Source organism: Poecilia reticulata, linkage group LG23, assembly GCF_000633615.1.
Source record: "Poecilia reticulata strain Guanapo linkage group LG23, Guppy_female_1.0+MT, whole genome shotgun sequence".
In the NCBI taxonomy this organism is placed as follows: domain Eukaryota; kingdom Metazoa; phylum Chordata; class Actinopteri; order Cyprinodontiformes; family Poeciliidae; genus Poecilia; species Poecilia reticulata.
The window spans coordinates 13,438,287-13,457,419 of NC_024353.1; the positions used below are offsets into that span (position 1 = coordinate 13,438,287).

The 19,133-nt window shown below is 38.6% G+C and overlaps 1 protein-coding gene and 1 long non-coding RNA gene across 2 annotated transcripts in view; one reads left to right on the plus strand and one right to left on the minus strand.

Moving 5' to 3' along the window:
• Window positions 1-11,516, plus strand: part of braf (B-Raf proto-oncogene, serine/threonine kinase) — a 55,845-nt gene extending 44,329 nt beyond the window's left edge. Inside the window, exons 13-19 of the mRNA XM_008401202.2 lie at window positions 1,525-1,701; window positions 1,777-1,823; window positions 1,940-2,058; window positions 2,145-2,276; window positions 3,655-3,789; window positions 4,170-4,323; window positions 7,931-11,516. Of these exons, the coding sequence (XP_008399424.1) occupies window positions 1,525-1,701; window positions 1,777-1,823; window positions 1,940-2,058; window positions 2,145-2,276; window positions 3,655-3,789; window positions 4,170-4,323; window positions 7,931-7,953 (787 nt within the window). The 3' untranslated portion in view covers window positions 7,954-11,516. The remainder of the gene's footprint in view (window positions 1-1,524; window positions 1,702-1,776; window positions 1,824-1,939; window positions 2,059-2,144; window positions 2,277-3,654; window positions 3,790-4,169; window positions 4,324-7,930) is intronic.
• An 833-nt stretch (window positions 11,517-12,349) lies between these two features.
• Window positions 12,350-19,133, minus strand: part of LOC108165864 (uncharacterized) — a 16,232-nt gene continuing 9,448 nt past the window's right edge. Inside the window, exons 2-3 of the long non-coding RNA XR_001776191.1 lie at window positions 14,666-14,833; window positions 12,350-12,611 (exon numbers count right to left, since the gene is read on the minus strand). This is a non-coding gene — a long non-coding RNA (uncharacterized LOC108165864). The remainder of the gene's footprint in view (window positions 12,612-14,665; window positions 14,834-19,133) is intronic.

The following is a 19,133-nucleotide window of genomic DNA, read 5'->3' on the forward strand; positions in this document are numbered from 1 at the left end:
GAGATGGCTGATTAACAGACGCACCCACCAGGTGACATCTTATAAGAGTTGATAAAAGTCAGCTCACTGTTGCCAGCTTTTGCGACTTTTTAGTCAATAAACAACCAGTATCAACCAAATTTGGAATTGGCAAGTCAGGCTTTTTAAAGATTGGATAATGTCATCTTGATCTGCTCTTAGAAAAGCAGAGCCCTTGAGATGTCAAGAGGTTTTCCAATTTAAGAACACATTTGAATAACTTAATTTTACCTGATAAAAGCAGATGTCAACAAAGAAAACTTGAGTTTCTGGGATGCCTGTATGACATCCAGTCCTTGTAGTACAAGCAATACATCCAGAAAGTATTCACAACCCTTAGCATTTTTTCTTACATTTTGTTACCTTAGAGACTTCTTCTAAAACTGCATGTAGTACAACTAAATGTACTAAATATGTAACAGGGCTACAGACTAACTTTTTCACTAGTAATCCTAACTTTTTTCTCTCAGGTAAACCAGCACAAATGCGCAAAATTTTTGAGTGTATCAAATTGAACATTGCTTTTAAATTACTCTCCAGTAAGGCAATATTTACTTGTAAATGATCCACTCATACTCTAGAAAGCATGAAGTTATTTGAGCATAATAATACAAGATGGGTAACTTACTGAAAGTGTTTAAAGTGCTTCAATGAGATGAAGGTTAAACTTAAAAATGCCCCTAGATAAAATCGCTAAATCCATCCATTATCTTACATGGTGCCTATCTCCAACGGTTAACGGGTCAGAGACAGGGTAACGCTGGACAGGTCGCCGGTCCATCACAGGACAACACAGAGACAAACAGGACAAATAATCATGCATGCACAATAAATAAGAGAAAATCTAAAGTTTAAGTACAAATGTTTTAAAGACTAAATAAATACTTTATTAATCCCTTGGGGAATTTGAATTAGAAATTTGAATTATTGGTTCACTTGGATATATACGCTCACATTTGTCTCCCTACATTGGCACAAATATAATGACTTCATTATCAATAGAGGGGTCATACTGGAAGTACAGTTTTGGAAGAAAAGTGAGGGTGTTTTGCCTCCCCCCCCTCCCCCCACACACACAGGTGCAACACACATAACCTTGGAGGTTGACGGCTTTGTGTCAGAGTAATGGTAATGATTTTCAGATGGTTAGGCCTTAACTTTTCTATATATTATCACAAAAAAAAGTCAAATCTAATCTGCGGACAGATTTCAAGCCATTTGCATCCATTCAGATTTGATCCTTGTTGTTAGACACTCCGGTCAAACTTTTTTTTTACCTCAGATGGGTAAAAAAAGTTTACCTAAGGAAACCGAGCAGGGTCACTTGCTTCAGCTATGATGAGGTCATTTATGGCAGAGTCACTAGAGGAAAGTAGAAGTAAAGAATTATTTTAAAAACTACCTAATTACTTTGTAACCAACAGAAACAACATTTTTATTAGTCTTTAGTTCTGTATACAACTGCAAATGATTTGTAGTTTAACCACAGTGTATGGTTTCCATCAGAAAAACTCGTCACGTGAATATCCTGCTGTTCATGGGTTACACAACCAAGCCCCAGCTGGCCATTGTGACCCAGTGGTGTGAAGGTTCCAGTCTGTACCACCATCTGCACATCATTGAAACTAAATTTGAGATGATCAAGCTGATCGACATCGCCCGGCAGACTGCTCAGGGCATGGAGTAAGTAACGCCCAAACATAGACAAAAACTGTCGCATTTCTTTAGCAGTATTATTACTTTTTTTTCTACCCTCAGTTACCTACATGCCAAGTCCATTATTCACAGAGACCTGAAGAGCAACAGTATCCTTGTTTCCATCCGCTTTAACGTGGATGTGTTCAGACAGAAAGACAGTCAAAGAATGTAAGTTTTCAAGCATTGTAGTACCAGGGATTCCTTGACCTAAATGTCCTCCAAGATATTTTCCTGCATGAGGATCTGACTGTGAAGATTGGTGACTTTGGTCTAGCCACAGTCAAATCTCGTTGGAGTGGCTCCCACCAGTTTGAGCAACTGTCTGGTTCAATACTTTGGATGGTCAGTGTCTTATAATTATCATTCAATTCAATCCTAGTCCCTAATAAAGTGAATGAAATGCTGTGTGTGTTTGCGGGTGTCATCAGGCTCCAGAGGTGATCAGGTTGCAGGACAAGAATCCCTACAGCTTCCAGTCAGATGTGTATGCTTTTGGCATTGTGCTCTATGAGCTCATGTCAGGAGCTCTGCCCTATTCCAACATTAACAACAGAGACCAGGTAAAGCTTCCAGAGAATATGCATCATCATCTAGGAGCGTCACAATACCAGTTTTTTCCTGACCGAGTAAGAGTACTTCAGTTTAGGAACTCGCTGATACTAATACCAAGTAGTTAACAAATTACTTATATTTGACACAATATATTTTTATTTAGAACAGGGTGGCTCTTCTTTTTAAGCCTACAGTCCCTCTGTTTTAGCAAATTACATATAGAGCAATACACATTGTGTAGTCCTCAAATGCTTTGTCAAATTACTCATTAAAAGACATATTTTTTGTTAGAATTTAAATCTGTAACCTGACCCAAAATTCGGTCTTGGTCAGGCCAAAATTATTTGATTGTTGGTTGCTCAGGATTCTGTGGTCCATTTCATAAGACACAGCACATACCCAGACAAAGCCTTAAGGCTGCACAGAGGTCTGTGGAGAGCAGCCTTTCCTCCACCATGGTCTTCTACACATCATGATGCAGAAGGAGGGTGCTCCACATCATGAAGGACTCCACCCATCCTGCACACAGTTTATTTCAACCCCTTTCCTCAGGCAGGAGGCTGAGGAGCATTCAGAGCAAGACCATGTTGTAGATTCTGTCTTTTTCTCTATCTCTTTTAGCCTCTTTTAACTGTTTACACGCACACACTGCAGCTTACATAACCATGTCACACACACACAACCATGTTTATGTGTGACTGCCGACAATCATATGTAAAACAGACTGAAAGTGATAAGACGAACCTTTAGGGATGGTACAGATTGCAGAGACGAATAAAAAGCTAAACTCGCGCTACAATCTTTGCCTCACTTGGTTTCATCCATAAGGTGTGCTAAGTGTGGCCCAGCGCTGGATGGTGAATGTAACTGTATCTGTTCCATTTGTATGACTTGTAACATTTGATCATTTTTTGGCATTAAAGCCTGTTTTTATATAACCAAATTTCATTATTTCTCAAGGTAATTTACACTGAGGGGTTCTGGTCGGGTCCTGAAACTGGTTAACAGACCTGGTGGATCACAGAGTCAAAAATCAATTAACTCCAACAACCAGCAGGCTGAGAAACAGTTTCCTCCCTGCAGCTGTCAAACTGTTGAACTCAAGCTGCACTTAATTCAGCTAGATGTTACTTTTTTTTAACACACATATATAGCATTGAGTACTTCATCAATTATTTATTAGACTTCCTGATCTGAGACTTTAGTTTCAAGTTTGTACCACTAACAAGCAATTGAGAAATGCTATAACAGTAAAAATCCTTGGTATTGACTAAAATTGGAATCGGCAAGTTAGGTTTTTTAAACATTTGGTGATCAATTAGAATCACTGCAGTCAGTGCACCCCTACTTTTTATTTAACATTATTCTGACCTTTCTTTCCTGGAGATTATCTTCATGGTGGGTCGAGGTTACCTTTCTCCAGACCTGAGCAAGGTCCGCAGCAACTGTCCTAAGGCCATGAAGAGACTGATGGCAGATTGCTTGAAGAAAAAGAGAGAAGAGCGACCCCTCTTCCCCCAGGTGGGTGCTACGTTCATTCATTATTAGTATCTGTTCTTTAATATTTTATTTTTTTCATGTTTTACATTTTGCACAGTAGGTAGCACTGTTGCAGAAACAAAATTTGTGGTTGAAATTCTGGAGCTACGTAGCATGTTTTCCCTGTGCATGTGTGGGTTCTCTCCAGGTACTCCAGCTCCCTCCCACGGTCCAAAAATATGATTATTTGGCTAATTGCTCTCTCTAAATTGCCCTTCGGTGTGTGTCTCTCTGTGCGCGTGTGTGTGTGTATGTTTGTTTGTCCTGCATGTCTCTGTGTTGTGCCATGCGATCGACTGAATATTAAGTATGATGAATAGTCGATGGTGATTCTGACAGCTGTTCCTCCATCCATCTCTCAGATTTTGGCATCCATTGAACTGCTGGCTCGTTCATTACCCAAAATCCACCGCAGCGCCTCTGAACCTTCCTTAAATCGAGCAGGCTTTCAGACGGAAGACTTCAGCCTGTACTCCTGCGCCTCACCTAAAACTCCCATTCAAGCTGGAGGTTATGGTAACTTCACACACATTTTTCTTTAAACTAGAACTCTCACTGACACTAAGTTGAAAATGTTAGTGCTGTAAATCTAACAATTGAACTACTTCAAGCAAACCTGGGAATCATGATGTGGTAAAAAATATTTTCAAATTGTCCAAGTAATATTTTGATGTTTGTATGTTATAATGAATACATATTTTCTCCTTTTAAAAACCGAAAGGCAAAATTATCTGCTCACTTCACATTCAAATTCTAGAACTTAATTTTATCTCACTGGAGGTGCATCTATATGTTCACCACCTTTATAATTTGAATTAAATATGAACAATAACACAAACCCATCTTCAAATGGCAAAATACCCAGCAGGCTTGTTGTTGACTTATCTCCTAATAGTTATAAAGTAGCATTTTTCATATTACTGCAATATTCAGCCAGTTGGACAGAGTCTTCAGACAGCATATGTTCACACTGTCATTGGCCAAAAGGCTAAATGGAAAACAGTGTTCTAAAGAAGTACTGGCCCTGTCAGCCCCCATTTTAAACCCCAAATGTATCTGAGCAAAAACTAGCTAGCCCCATGAATTTGTTTAAATAACAATTAGCGACTCAGAATGTGAACTGAATATTATAGACATTGTTACCTCGTGAATGGTGAGACAGTATCTTCACTAAGAGACCTTTTTAAAACAATTTTTTATGAGGTTTATATGGTGATTAGTTCAAACTTCCTTCAGATAACAGCACTCCTCCAACAGTCTCTAAAAGTTCATTCATATCCCCTTTATGAATGTTGTTCCATTTCTACCATTGTTAAGCATCATTGCCCTCATGCTTTCAAGGCAGGCAAGTTAACATTGTTGCTAGGCAATATAACCACTAGAGGACAGATCTAACTTAACTTGCAAATATAAAGGAAAGTAGCAGAACTTGAATAAAAACTTGACCTATTTATGAGAGTTGAGAAGTTTCACTTCTCATCCTATGCTTCCATAGTGGAAGCATAGGATCCACTATGATGGCGATTAATGGGGATCCTTAAATAAACAAATAACTAACACAGATTGTATTTAAACATTATTTCAAGACCAGTGATGTGTGGTCAGGGGAGGCAGGTGAGGCATGGGAGAATAATATAATGATGAGATCATTTATGTTGCTATTTTCCCCCTGTGTTTTGTACTATGAAGTATTTATTTTTTATTTAGCTTTACCAATTTGATTTTTTTTTCTTCTTCAAAATCGCTAAATTTTTGCAATTTTCCATTCAAATGCTCAGAAGCGAAGCTGGTGAGGCAGCAGGAAGCTGAGCCTCGCTTTGGATTGCGCAACTTCTTGCTAATAGCACTGGCTGCCACTTGATGAGAGCATGCTCCTCCTGTCTGTATGTCGCCAATAAAATGGTTAAAAATCTTGTAATATATAAAGTGATTTTCCATACATTATATAGATAAGCTAATCTATATAATGTACAGTGTTTGTTGTCACCAACTCTGTGGGTAACGTGATTCGTGTGCTGAGGAGAGATCAGAAACGGCAGAGAACAGACTCGAGGAGAGGCAGACAGTTGTCTCGCCTCATGGCACGGGGCGCTCATGATTCCACACATTGTGACTCCGTGCCTGCAGAGTATGAGACAGCGAGCAGTAAATAAGTGAAGCTACACACAACTAGTCTACGTGTAGCTTGGCCAATAGAGAGTGCGAGAAAAAGATGGTTTTGAGTTGTACTTCAGCGGGTTTTCCCTTTACTGTGCAGCATAGCACTAAATTAATAATATCTATATTTCCAAGTTTCATTAAGTTAACGGAATTATTCTACTTTGGCAGCGTGGCTATGGATGGCATGTGAAAGTATAGTCTTTTTGCCCTTCAATGTTGTCCACATGCGCGAAATATCCATATGTGAACAATAACATGCAGGGGGTCTTATGATGTCAGTGCCTCACCAGCCATGAACCTCACCACACGTCACTGCTCACTACACAAATACATATGAAATAATATGCTTCAATCCATTGAGCATTCAAGTTTCTGCAGCTTGGAGTTGGAAAATAAGTAGAAAAATTGTAATACAGTGAAAATACTTAAATTGTTTATAGCTACGCATGAATGAATTCAGTAAGGCAGCCTTATTATCAAAAAGGACTGTAATGGAGTCATTCATGCACAGTTGAAAATATTTATCAGCTTATAAATATTTGACCACTTTTCATCACCTTCATCCCCAGATTGTCTGCTGATCCTTAAAAATTGAAGAAAGCTGAAAGACATTGATATTAAAGCATGCTGGTGCAATACAACATTGTTTATTCTACACCATTTATCCTAATACCCATGTACTATGCAATAAGTCCCATGTGACCTTGGGTACAGTACAGCTTTTTTAATGGGTATAGAGCCTTAGATCCTCTTTTTACCAGATCACACAGATAAGTTTGTAAAAATTGACAGATTTTAAACAGTTTATTGAATTCACAAATGTTTCATGAGTAAGAATAGTCACGATTTATTTTATTATACAAAGTGACCACACTAAAAGTGGGAGTCTATGCTGGCCCTGGGATCCTTAAAGCTGAAAATTAGTTAAAACCCAATTAAATAAAATTAGACTGCTTGGGGGAGGAATAATAATAAAGAAAACACAAATATAACTAAATGCACCCAAGTGTTCCCCAACAAAAACACACTCACACAAAAATCCCTAATGAATACAGCACAGGAAAGAAAAACGCCCCTTCCACTGGTCTCCTCAATCTTAATAAAACAGCATAGGCCCCTGTTTAAAAAACAAGCCAGAGGGCTGGACAATAGAAACTTCCTTTCCCTAAACAAAACTTAAAAAAATAGAAAGTACTTTTAATCAACAATAACTATCCAAAAAATAACTAAACTTAAACAAAATTGAAATTGAAGCAAATCAAAAACTGAAACAGTAGCAGGCCAACATACATACAAAAGAGATCTAGTTAGACAACCACCTTAAGCAACCAGATAATAATGAGAAATTGTCTTTACCTTCTCTAAAGTGAAACTGGTCAACAGCGCTCTGTACGTCACTCTCTAGAAGTACGTTGCCTAAAACAATCAGGTTGAGGAATCAGAAATAATTCTAAACCACCTCGAGATCAATGTCACAAAAACATACCTCTCTGCAAGAGTCATCAGCCTGGGATCTGCCCTCTTCAGCAATCTACCTGCTTTTAAATGTAAACGCCGATTACCTGTCTCCTTAACAAGCCAGCTGCGCTCTGTCGCAGCGTCTTCCATCTATGGGCAAGAGGAAGCGTGCGCAGCAGCCCACTTCCGGGACAATATGCCCCGGCTACACCCATATGAAATAAATAAACACACTTCAAAGATCTGCCAGGGCTTGACTATTCACTAAATGTGCTTCCTTCAAGTCATTGCATTTTTTAGATTAACCAAAGGTTTTTACCTCCCATCTATCTGTAGTACAAAAATCACCATTAAGCTAGTTCTATTTTTCAATAACTTAATGTCTGTTCTCCATGCATTTCCTACCTTGTGCCTTACTTCGTCAGAGGATGTGATGGGTTATATGTATAACCCATCACATCACAACAGTACATGTGTAATAACATTGCTATTGTTGTCTTTCTAGGGGAGTTTTCTGCATTCAAGTAATTACAGCCAGCACAATAGTCCATCTCTCATCACCTCTCAAATGTCTTGTGTTCTTGCAATGGATTCATCCATTCCTGGAAAATAATAATAATTTTTAAAAAACAGTCTTGAAGAATGTGCAGTTTTCTTCCTTGGCCTGCCTGTCACTCAAAGTCCTTTCACAACAAAAACGAAGGACAGATAAGGGATTGAAGAAAGTTTTTGAAGAAAAACAAGATGCAAGATTTTTGGACAAAATTGGTTTTAGATGAAAAGCCGTGAACTCCATAGATCGGTTTGTATCTTTGGAACATAGCTGGAATTTTCATTCCAGCTTTGCTTCTGAACTGCAAAGCTGGAACTGAACTGCTTTTTGATGGACAGCAGAGCCGTGCCAGATGAAGAGGCCTCTCGTCTGTCATTAGTCCCCTGAATGAAGCCGGCGTTTTTCTTGAACATAAACATTGTTTTTCACTTCTCACCCTTTCATACTGTCGCTACCTTTTGCTTAGAGCACCGCCCATCCGAAAAGCCATTTTAGAGGAAAGGTTCCTTTCAATTGTGCTGCAGGCTGTCTTGTGTTTCTTTGACTCTTCGTGATCTTAATTCTGCAACAGAAAAAACAGTTTTTCCCTCATGTTTGGACTATGCCAGTGATGAGGAACAGAAACTCAAATCTACAGTTTTTGTTATTTTGAAAGAATTTCCGAATCCTCTGTTAACTTGCTGGTCAGATCTGATTTTCTAACAGCAGATTCTATTGGTTAAAGTTCTTTATATTGGCAAATTTCCTTCTACCTTTTATCCAACTTTGGGATTATCTAGCCACATTTCCCTAAAGCAGTCTGGAGCCCTCCAACTAACTGAACCATTCATCGGTTCTGGATGAGACATCTTTGAAGTATCTAAACTGCAGAAGCTCCTCCACACTGTCCCTGTATTCAAAATTCAAACTGTCCACTCATTCGTTCTAGATGGCTCCTGCTTACTCTGAATCAGAAGATTTGTAAGATTGATAGAGGGAATAAAAATGCAGAAAAATTAAAATGCTTTGTTAAGTTTTAACAGTACACCAAATAATAGTATCCCAAAATAAAAGCGGGAGGATTGATGTAGTGAGTGAATGAATGAACACTCTGAATGCAAGTCCCATGTACAGCACTGATGGCCTCTTTGGGCTTCCAGATTGTTTCACCATCTCTTCCTTCCTCTACTGAGCGAAAAAGTTGCGCACTCTTTAAATTTTGGACGCAGCTTTTTGCTGCTTATGAATGATGGCCTAGATAATAATCCAGATCTCTAACCAGTTTTTTTATTTTCTCTAAACAATGCTCCATCATTCATTTCATTGTTTGTTGAATGATTAAGGTGTTAATATTGGTCCCTTAAATTTAGTTTTTATTGTTTGCCTTCGACCATACAGGCAGGCCTGCAGATTTTGACATATTTATAAGATTCTTTTTTTTCTTCTTTTTTTTTTTGATAGCTTTATGCTCACAATAGTTCAGTCTTTCTTTTAATGCTCGTTTTAGTCATTGTGACCTGTGTACTTGCACTTTGTAGAGAGCAACTAAGCAATTGGCCTTTTTTTTTCCTCTCACCTGAAGAATGAGTTACAATCGGAAAAGCAGATGAATCTTGATTTAAGTGCCATTTAGTCATCCACAGAAGCTGGACAGTGAATATTCAGTTGTACACACTCAGAAATGGTGTTTCAAAAAGTGAAGTCCAATATAGCACAAAAAGCTTTCAACCTTGATTTTGAACCATCTTACCCTGACCTGTTATTTGCACTTCTTTTCTTTTTTTACTTTCCTCTGAGGTTTGGTTCTCGTTCCCTCAGCAAATGTTTATAGTTTTTCTGTCTGAATTGGGATAGACTCCATTAAGCCACCACAGGACTATAAAACATCTATAGGATTAATGCTATATGCTATTGTCTGCGCAATGCTGCTATCGTCCATTGCAAACTACCCAGCAGACTCCAGAACTGTGACTGTGGCATTAGATTAAAGTGGCATTCAGGACCAAATGATGTTCTGTTGAAAGACAAAACTGTAGACAGTTTGGGCAGGGCCTTAGACTGTTTACATAKTTGTTAGTGTTGCCGAGTTAAACCATCATAAGTAAAACGGACAAAAGAGGGAAGACTTTCAGCAATTATTGTTACTTCCTAATATGAAGCAGGGTGTTTCAGGTAACTGTTATTGGATGAATGTCTTTGCGTTCATCCATGCACATCAGAATAGCATTACTTGTCAAAACCAGAACAGTAATTACTTTCCACTGAATGCTGCCAGAATTTGATTATTTTCAATAATAGTTTTTGTCACACATAGTCATTTGCTACTACAGGAAATACAGGCAGACTTGGTTTACAGTAGAACATATTTAATTTAGAGGGTAGGGTGTCAGTTTGTAAGATCTCCAAGCTACTGATTCTCATTCAAGTATTGATTTCTTCCTACAGTATAGAGACTGTTACTGCTGTCATATTGGCTGGTTATTGTCTGAGTGTAGTTTGACTTTGTTACTTCTCAGATACTTCAGTCAGCATTTATGCCTCATTTTTCCGACCAAGCTTTTCTATAAGTTCAAGTGTTCTAAGACTGAAGGTATGGTATTTAAATAACTGCAACTGCAACAACCAATCACCAATTGAATTCAAAACATCTGCTTTTTTATCACTTTTCATTACCGTCCCTCTTTTGCAGTCAAAGTGAAGTCAAATAAGTGAATATAGCTTTCTGTACCATGGAGCAGCTAATCTCTGAAACAAGTACGTTGAGCTTAGTCGAGATAGATACAAACATCCAATCAGAACAGTCTAAACAAAAAGATGCATCACATCTTCTACACACTTCACAAACAGAAGTGTGTATGTGTTTTGCTCTTTACCTCGTAAAGTGTTGTTTGACCCAACACTTTACGAAGATCATGACTGAGGTAAAACTAGTTAGGACGCCTCCCTGGTGAGGTGTTCCGGGCACGTTCCACCGGGAGAAGGCTCAGAGGAAGACTCAGGAAACGCTGGAGGGACTATGTTTGTCAGCTGGTCTGGGTACACCTTAGGATTCCCCCGGAGGAGATGGCCCAAGTGAAACCTGAGGCCTCCCTACTTAGGCTGATACCCTTGTGACCCGACTAGATAAGTGAAAGAAAATTAATTAATGGATAATGGATACATCATTAGTTATCTGTTAGCAAAGATTGAGTTTTATCACCTGGACAACCTACTCTGACCCACCCATGACTTTCAGTTTGGTCTTTTCCATATCTTGTGTTCTTTTTCTTAAAGAACTCCCGACTGTCCTCCTAACTTGTACCTTTAATTAATTTCAAGTGTGACCTTTACAGCATATTTTTCACATGTAAATAGTTGTAAAAAAATATATACTGTCAGTTTGCTAGAAGGCATGGAGAATTTAAATGCAACAAATTCATTGATGCTCAAAACTAAGACATTTTGATGAGATATTAGTGTAAAAATATTTAAAGCTGTAAATATAGGAAGAAGGCTTTATGTATTGGTTGTGAATATGAAAAACTGATATATTAAAGATGTGCATGAAAGTAAAACTTGATTTGTGTCCTTTTTTGTCTTGAATGAAGTTCTATCATGTTCCATCTTATTACTGCATTTAGCTACAATGTTTTTGTCACTCATTTCAGAAAGTCCAGTTCAAACACTACAAAGATTCATTAGAGACTGTAAACTATTTCATGCTCTTTTCAGCACTATGCCTCACAAAGAGTGAAAACCCCAAATTCAGTGTCTCAGAAAATTGGAATATCAAACATCAATGAAACAGAATATTTTAAACAGAATTGTGAGGTTTCTTAAAAGTATGTTCTTTTCTATACACTTGTGATGGACTGAGTTAAAAACGGAAGTCACACGATATATTAGAAAAATAGGGTTTTATTTTAACCCAAAGATTATAAATGACAAAAGATAAACTGAGCTCATAAATGAAGTCAAAAAAACAAATCTGAACTCAGGCAAAAATGTAAACAAACTGGCTGCACAAACATAAGAAACACTCAGGGGTATATATGCTGGCTGATCAGACCAATTAAGACACAATAGGGATAACTAAACAGAATACAATTACAAATAACAGTACAGCTAAGTTTGAATAAACTAAAGACCCAAAAATGAAAATCAAAACTATTAAAGTTTAAATACTAATATTTACTTAAACTCATCTAAATAAAGAAACTACAAATTTCCCCTGCCAGCAGGAACTAGTGGTGTAGTCCAATCAGCATTTAAGCTGCTGAGCCCAGGACCCCATCTTTTGTCAGGCCACTCCAAGGCAGGCAAGTACCGGCAAACCAAACAGAAGGTTCGTCTCAAGCAAACAAATTAAACTTTAAGTTGATATAAATACATATGTTAATCAAATGTGCGCGCTAACAAAAAGAACAAATGTATCCAAATCTAATAAATGTTTTACTGAAACTATAGTGTGTGAAAAAATAAATTGTGAAAACTAAATTATGCATAAAAGAGTTACCGACTTCGGACTTCAAGTGTGGCCATGGATTTGGCCATCACAACACTTGAGTACTTGATTGGGGCTCCTTTTGCATGAATGCAGCATGGCATGGAGGAGATCAGCCTGTTTCTGCTGAGGTGTAATGGAAGCCCATGTTCCCGTGGAATCTTGAAAAGTCTAGAAAAAAAGGCTATAATTTAATTTTGAGACCTCTTAAATAGGCTTTGCACTGAACAGTGAAAAAAATCTAAATGAGTGACAGATCAATTGATACACCTGGAGATGATGAGGCATTGCAGGCGGATGGCATGAATGAAGATTACTTAAAGTTGGGACAATAGAAACCGGAGACTGACTTTAACATAAAATACAGAGGACACAATAAACCAAGAAAAACTAACATGAAACTAAAAATTTACAAAGAAACTAAATTCAAAGGAATAAACCTATGTTACAAAAGCTTTGCTTTTTGAGCAATAATTAAAGTGGGGGAGACTTAGCAGAATATGGCAAGATCATAACAAAAAAAGCATGAATTAATTTGTCACATCCTCTTGTGCAGTGAGATTGTTAAAAAATAACGGTCCAAAAACAGTGCAGCGTAAGAAATGCAATGTAAATACAATACAAACATAAATATGGTCATATTTACAGCATACACACACATACCCCATAGCACACGATGTTAAATCAACGTTGAATTATAGTCAGAATGGTTGATTTTTGGTTGAAGTCGACAACTGACTATGGATCAACCATCAAATTCTAACTGTTGAAACTGTCATTGAATCAATGTTTTGTGGTTGAAATCTAATGAAGATGTCTGATCAATGTTGAATCAATGTATGCCGTTTTGCTGCACACCTACCCCTCCTCTCCTCTTCATCAGAGCTCTGAGTCAGAGTATTTAACTCTGAGCGGGGGTTATCACGTTTTAACTTAAGCACTGTAGAGGATAGTCGGTGCCGATTCCTTTCCGTACGTTTTCTTACTTGTTCATAACAATTCTTACTGACTGTTTGTATGTGATATATTGACACAAAAACATCTACAACTTACTACAAGGATGGAGCGGTCTACCCCCACCATTTATATGAGTGGGATGGCCCAACCACACAGCCGCTTCGCTGTTGGCTTGTTGGCAAAAGATGTTAATTCAATGTTGAATTATTATCATAAAGGTTGCATGTATGGTTGAGGTCAACAACTGACGGTGGATCAACCATCAAACAACCATCCCGCTCTAGCCAACTAACTAACGTTGAAATTGTGTCATTGAATCAATATTGTTTTGTGGTCAAATTTTAATAGTTGAAACACCAACATCGAATCCAGTGTTTTTCAGCACTGGTCTCAGGGCACACAGCCTGGCAAGTTTTAGGCATTTCCATAATAAGGCACACATGATTTTAATTGATTGGAAAAAGGAAATTCAACCCTCCATGGCATTTACTGTTTATTTTTTGTGGTGGGAAAAAACGTCGTCCTGCAGTCGTGCAGAGCTTTGCAATCTTCAGTTACACATTAATCTTAATTTCTTTCTTTTTTTTTAAACCAGATTTGTTTGATTTTTGTTTTATATTAGCTCAGGTCAATGCTATGCCATAGAAGGTAAAGAACTGCAAAAGAGCAAAATCTGAAAATGTTTTCTGTTTTTTTGTAAGTAATAAAAGTTAAAAGAGATAAATGTTATATATAATAACACATCAAATGGTTAAAAGTTATATTGAGGGAATTAAAAGTTATATTGAGGGAATTGTTAGAATGCACTGAAATGCAAATTGAATGAAGGGTCAGGATATTATTTCAAAACTTAATAAAATGCTAAATCAATAAAATGTTAGAAAATATGCAAGATTTAATAAACTCAAAATGAATGAAGTAATGAATAAATGTGAGATAGTACTTAACATTTCTTTGTCTGGATTGCCTATTTTAAGATACTACTTCTGAAGTTAAAAGGTCATGAATCAGTGAAATGTTAAGATAATAGTGAAGAAGTTAATACGCTATGAAAGGATGCAAAGTTAACAGATGAAAAGAAATGTTAAGGGCACAGAATGTAAAACGAGCACATTTTGAATTTGCAAACCAATTAAGTAAATTAGCATTACAGGCAGTACAATCAAAATCTGATATTACATTATTAAATATTTAAAATAATGTATAAGTAAAATGTAATGATACTAGTAAAACCAAACCAGTTTTTGTTATAGGAAGACCTTATCAACCTCAAATCAGTTTCTGCGTGTGTCCAGATGTAGAGCCGGCGCAGCTCGATAGGAAACCCCGACAGGCACGCGAGGCTTCAGAGGCGTTTCAGCTGTAAATTGGTCCACCAATCGTGGAAGGCGCCCAGTCTCACATCCCGGCACACCCAGAAAGGATTGGACTTCATTCTGCAACAGAAAAATTACAACAAAAAGCGAAATCAATGGATTATATAAAGAAAATTAAAGTGAAGGAAAAAATATATTTTTGTCACTATGTCAAACAAGATCTGAAAGTGGTTCCAGTGTCACTCGATGGCCAACCTGTTAAAACTATGGCAAATTTTAAATACCTTGGATCATTCCAGGACAGTCAGCTCAATTTTGCTGAAAACACTGGCTACATTTTTAAGAAAYGTCACTCTATCTTTTAAGAAGAYCCAGTGATCTTGGGGTTACCCAACAAGTGCAACTCATCCAAAACCTCTAGTTAGTTAGAGGTAACATTAGCTAACATTACCTCTAGTTAAGTAATGTTAACATTTTAACAATAAGTTAAAATGTTAAAACTTAAAAATGTAACWTAAGTTTTAAGTCATCTCAAGTTTTAACTGTTGAGTGCTTTAGCTTTTCATCTCCTCGGCTGGTTTGGTCACATGAGCTGCAGACTAACAGACAATATTTTAAGAATACTTTGAATGCCAGGAAAAACAGTAGGTAAATAGTGGTGAAACCAAAAACAACTCTGTCTCAACTGTCTAGAGCATCCATCCTCTTTTCTTCCTCAGTTTGAGCTCCTGAAGGCGTTACTGTGTTCCTCTGGTAAATATAGAACATCTATTAGACGTCATTCATTGACAGTGCAATAATTATTCTTAGCCAAACTAAATTATAACATTTACCTGTAGCATGCTAAGTGTTTACTTGATGCACTAATTGTTGATATTGTGATTCTATTAATGAGTTTTATTGTTTTAGAGTCAAAGAAAAATTTCCACCTTGGAAAACTAAATAGTTTAATCATATTTTTTCCCATGTATAGGACTTTACCAACAAAACAAAAATGTGGATTATTGCTTATTTAACAATCCTGGTTATTCGTCTGTGAACCTAATTAATTTGTTTGTTATTGACTTTTGCTCAATTAAATTTCTTATGTATATTTTGTATATGGTATTTTTATTGTTGTTGATAATGTTGTTTTTCATGTCTTAATTCTTTTCTTCCTTCTATAATTAATGGAGATATATAGATGTTATTTATAATGTATAAAGGTGTTATTTATGTCACCTAATTAGCTTAACATCCTGAAGAAAAATATTATATTTTAGAAGATAATTTATCTTTCACGTTGCCAGTAATGGCGAAATTAATAGTAAATAATAAAGATTTTGTGGTATTCTCGTTTAGTGACGTAATTATATTAGTTGTGTTACCACCCCCACGCCACTGGAGGCAGTAGCAGGCCCGAAAAGATGCGACTAAGAAGCAGATTTAGAAGTACACAGAAAGCTACGGAATTTGTTAAAAGCTGTGAGCTGCGCTGAAGTAAATATAAAGAAGTTGAAATACATGCTGAGAGTGAAACTCCTGTTACGACTGGCTCAGGGTCATAACAAAAACAATAGACTATGCCGCGGTTAAAGTGCAAACAAATGAGTATTAACAAAAACAACAATGGATTGTGGATATCAGTATCAGTGGTGTAATGAAATGCTTGGATGTGTTGTATGTGTTCATATGAGAGTGTTGACGTGCCAAAACAAAGACAAACTCAAAAGTGCAAAAGGAGGGGAGCCGGGGCCTGGCAACCAAACATCGCAGCGGCAGAGTGGACGCTGAGGCGACAAGTCACCAGCAACCAGCGACGAGAAGACAGAGACAGCCAGGTTAAAATACTCTGCACTCCCAATCACCGGATCAGAAACACCTGCAAAAGGGGAGGAGCACAAAAATGGACAAGACACTTTGCAGCCCAGCCTACAAGGCCCAGGGCCGTAATACCTCCACCCATAAAAAGCAGGTTCCTATAGGGAACCCTGCTCCTGTGAGTCCACTGTGTGTAAACAAACCCAGCCACCATTAAGATGTTGCTTTCACCACCAGTTGTACTTAGCCAAGTTGAAATGTAGTGCACAGGTTCTCCTCCTCATTCCAGTCTCCAAACCAGCAACTGGTGCACCCAGAAGCTCTGTTAAGGACAGGAAAAGGAAACCAAGAGGGAAAACAAGCACAAAACGGGCTACCAAACTGGAGCGCGAGATAACGCATCAGCTACAACATTATTTTTCCCTTTAATGTATTGAATATCCAGGTTGTAGGACTGCAGGAACAATGACCAGTGAATCAATCGCTGATTTGGACATTTCAGGGAAGACAAGAACGTCAGAGGATTATAATCTGTAAACACCACAATGTTAGCACCACCACTTAAATAAACATCAAAATGTTTCAGTGCCAAGATCAAAGCAAACGTCTCTTTCTCAATTACAGAGTAGTTCAATTGGTGCTTATTGAACTTCTTTGAAAAATAACTCACCGGYCTGCCAATACCCAGATCATCAGTCTGTGTAAGGACAGCTCMGGCTCCCACGTGACTGGCATCCACGTAAAGCTGGAACGGACGGTTAAGACGTGGTGCAGCTAATACAGGAGCAGCACAAAGGAGTCTTTTCACCTGCTCAAAAGCCTGCTGACAAAGGGAAGACCATTCAAACTTTACATCYTTACGCAGCAAATTTGTTAGCGGCGCCACCACAGATGAAAAGTTTYGACAAAAACATCTGTAGTATCCAACCAGTCCAAGAAAACGCATTAGTTCCTTTTTCGTAGCTGGAATAGGACACTGCCCTACCGCCTGAACCTTTGCTGCAACAGGGCGGACCTCACCTTGGCCAACCACACGGCCTAAATAGGTAACAGTTGCCCTTCCAAATTCACATTTGGCCAGGTTGACYGTTAACCTCTCTCCCGCCAAACGAGTGAAAAGCTCCCGGATGCGCTCCACGTGCTCTTCCCACGTATCCGAGTACAACACCACGTCGTCCAAGTAGACCGCACACCCAGTCATGTCATCAACCACTCTGTTCATTAATCTTTGAAACGTTGCTGGCGCATTTCTCAGGCCAAACGGCATCACCGTGTAAGAGAACAAGCCTGTAGGAGTAACAAATGCAGACACTTCACGTGCACGTTGTGTCAAAGGCACCTTTCAGTAACCCTTTAAGAGGTCAAACTTACTAACAAAGTTAGCAGAACCCACCTGGTCAACACAATCATCCATTCTCAGCAATGGGGAAGAATCTGGTTTTGTCACAGCGTTAAGTTTGCGAAAATCTGAGCAGAAACGTAGGGTGTTATCAGGCTTGGGGACCAGAATACATGGAGATGCCCAACTGGACATACTCTGTTCAGCAATCCTATTACGAAGCATGTAATCTACTTCTGCATCCAAATGCTTACGCTTTTCCAGATTCACTCTGTAAAACCGTTGTTTTATTGGTTTAGCGTCTCCCACATCGTGTTCAATCAGATGCGTGCGACTTGGCGTGTCCGAAAAAAAACAAGGAAATTCACCTATTACGTCTGCTAACTGTTTAGCACGATCTGCAGGTAAGTGATCCAACAACGTGTCCAATTTACCCAAAGTTTCTGAGTTTTTAAGACGTCCATGAATCAGAGCGCTGTCCAACTCAACCGTGCCGCTGTCATTCCTCACAGGTGACAGTGCGCTGTCCGTGGTGCTGAAAGTCTTGCTGCCCCCTGACGGCACACGCCGGAGTCACGCCTTTACACTGTGGCTGAAATAAATCGTCATGAACATAATATGGTTTTAACATGTTGACATGACACAACTGAATTTTCTTTCTCCGCTCTGGCATTGATATTAAGTAGTTCTGATCAGAAACCCTCTCCAGAACTGTAAATGGACCAGTGAATCTCGCCTGAAAAGGAGAAGTCGTGACTGGACACAAAGCCAACACTTGATCACCAGGCAGAAATGAGCGCGCCTCATCACGGCGATCAAACAAGCTTTTCATATTCCTCTGCGCTTCAGTCAGCTTCTCTTTAGCGAATTCTCGAGCCAGATACAAGCGTCTTCTGAAACCATTTACATAATCCAATAAGTTTGTCGGTGGAACGGGTTCTTTAAGCCCATCCGCTACCACAGCCAACGGACCCTTAACGTTGTGCGCAAAAACCAGTTCGTTTGAGCTAAACCCGGTGCTCTCCTGGGTTACCTCCCTGGCGGCCAGCATCAGCCACGGCAAACCTTCCTCCCAGTCGCCCGCCAGTTCTGTACAGTAAGCTCGCAGGAGAGATTTCAGAGACTGTGGAAGCGCTCTAACGCCCCCCGACTCTCTGGATGATACGCTGTTGCTTTACTGTGTCGGACCCGTAACTGCTTCAGAACCTGAGTGAACAAATGTGATGAAAAATTCGTTCCTTGGTCAGACTGTATGACTTTAGGGATGCCAAACACCGAAAA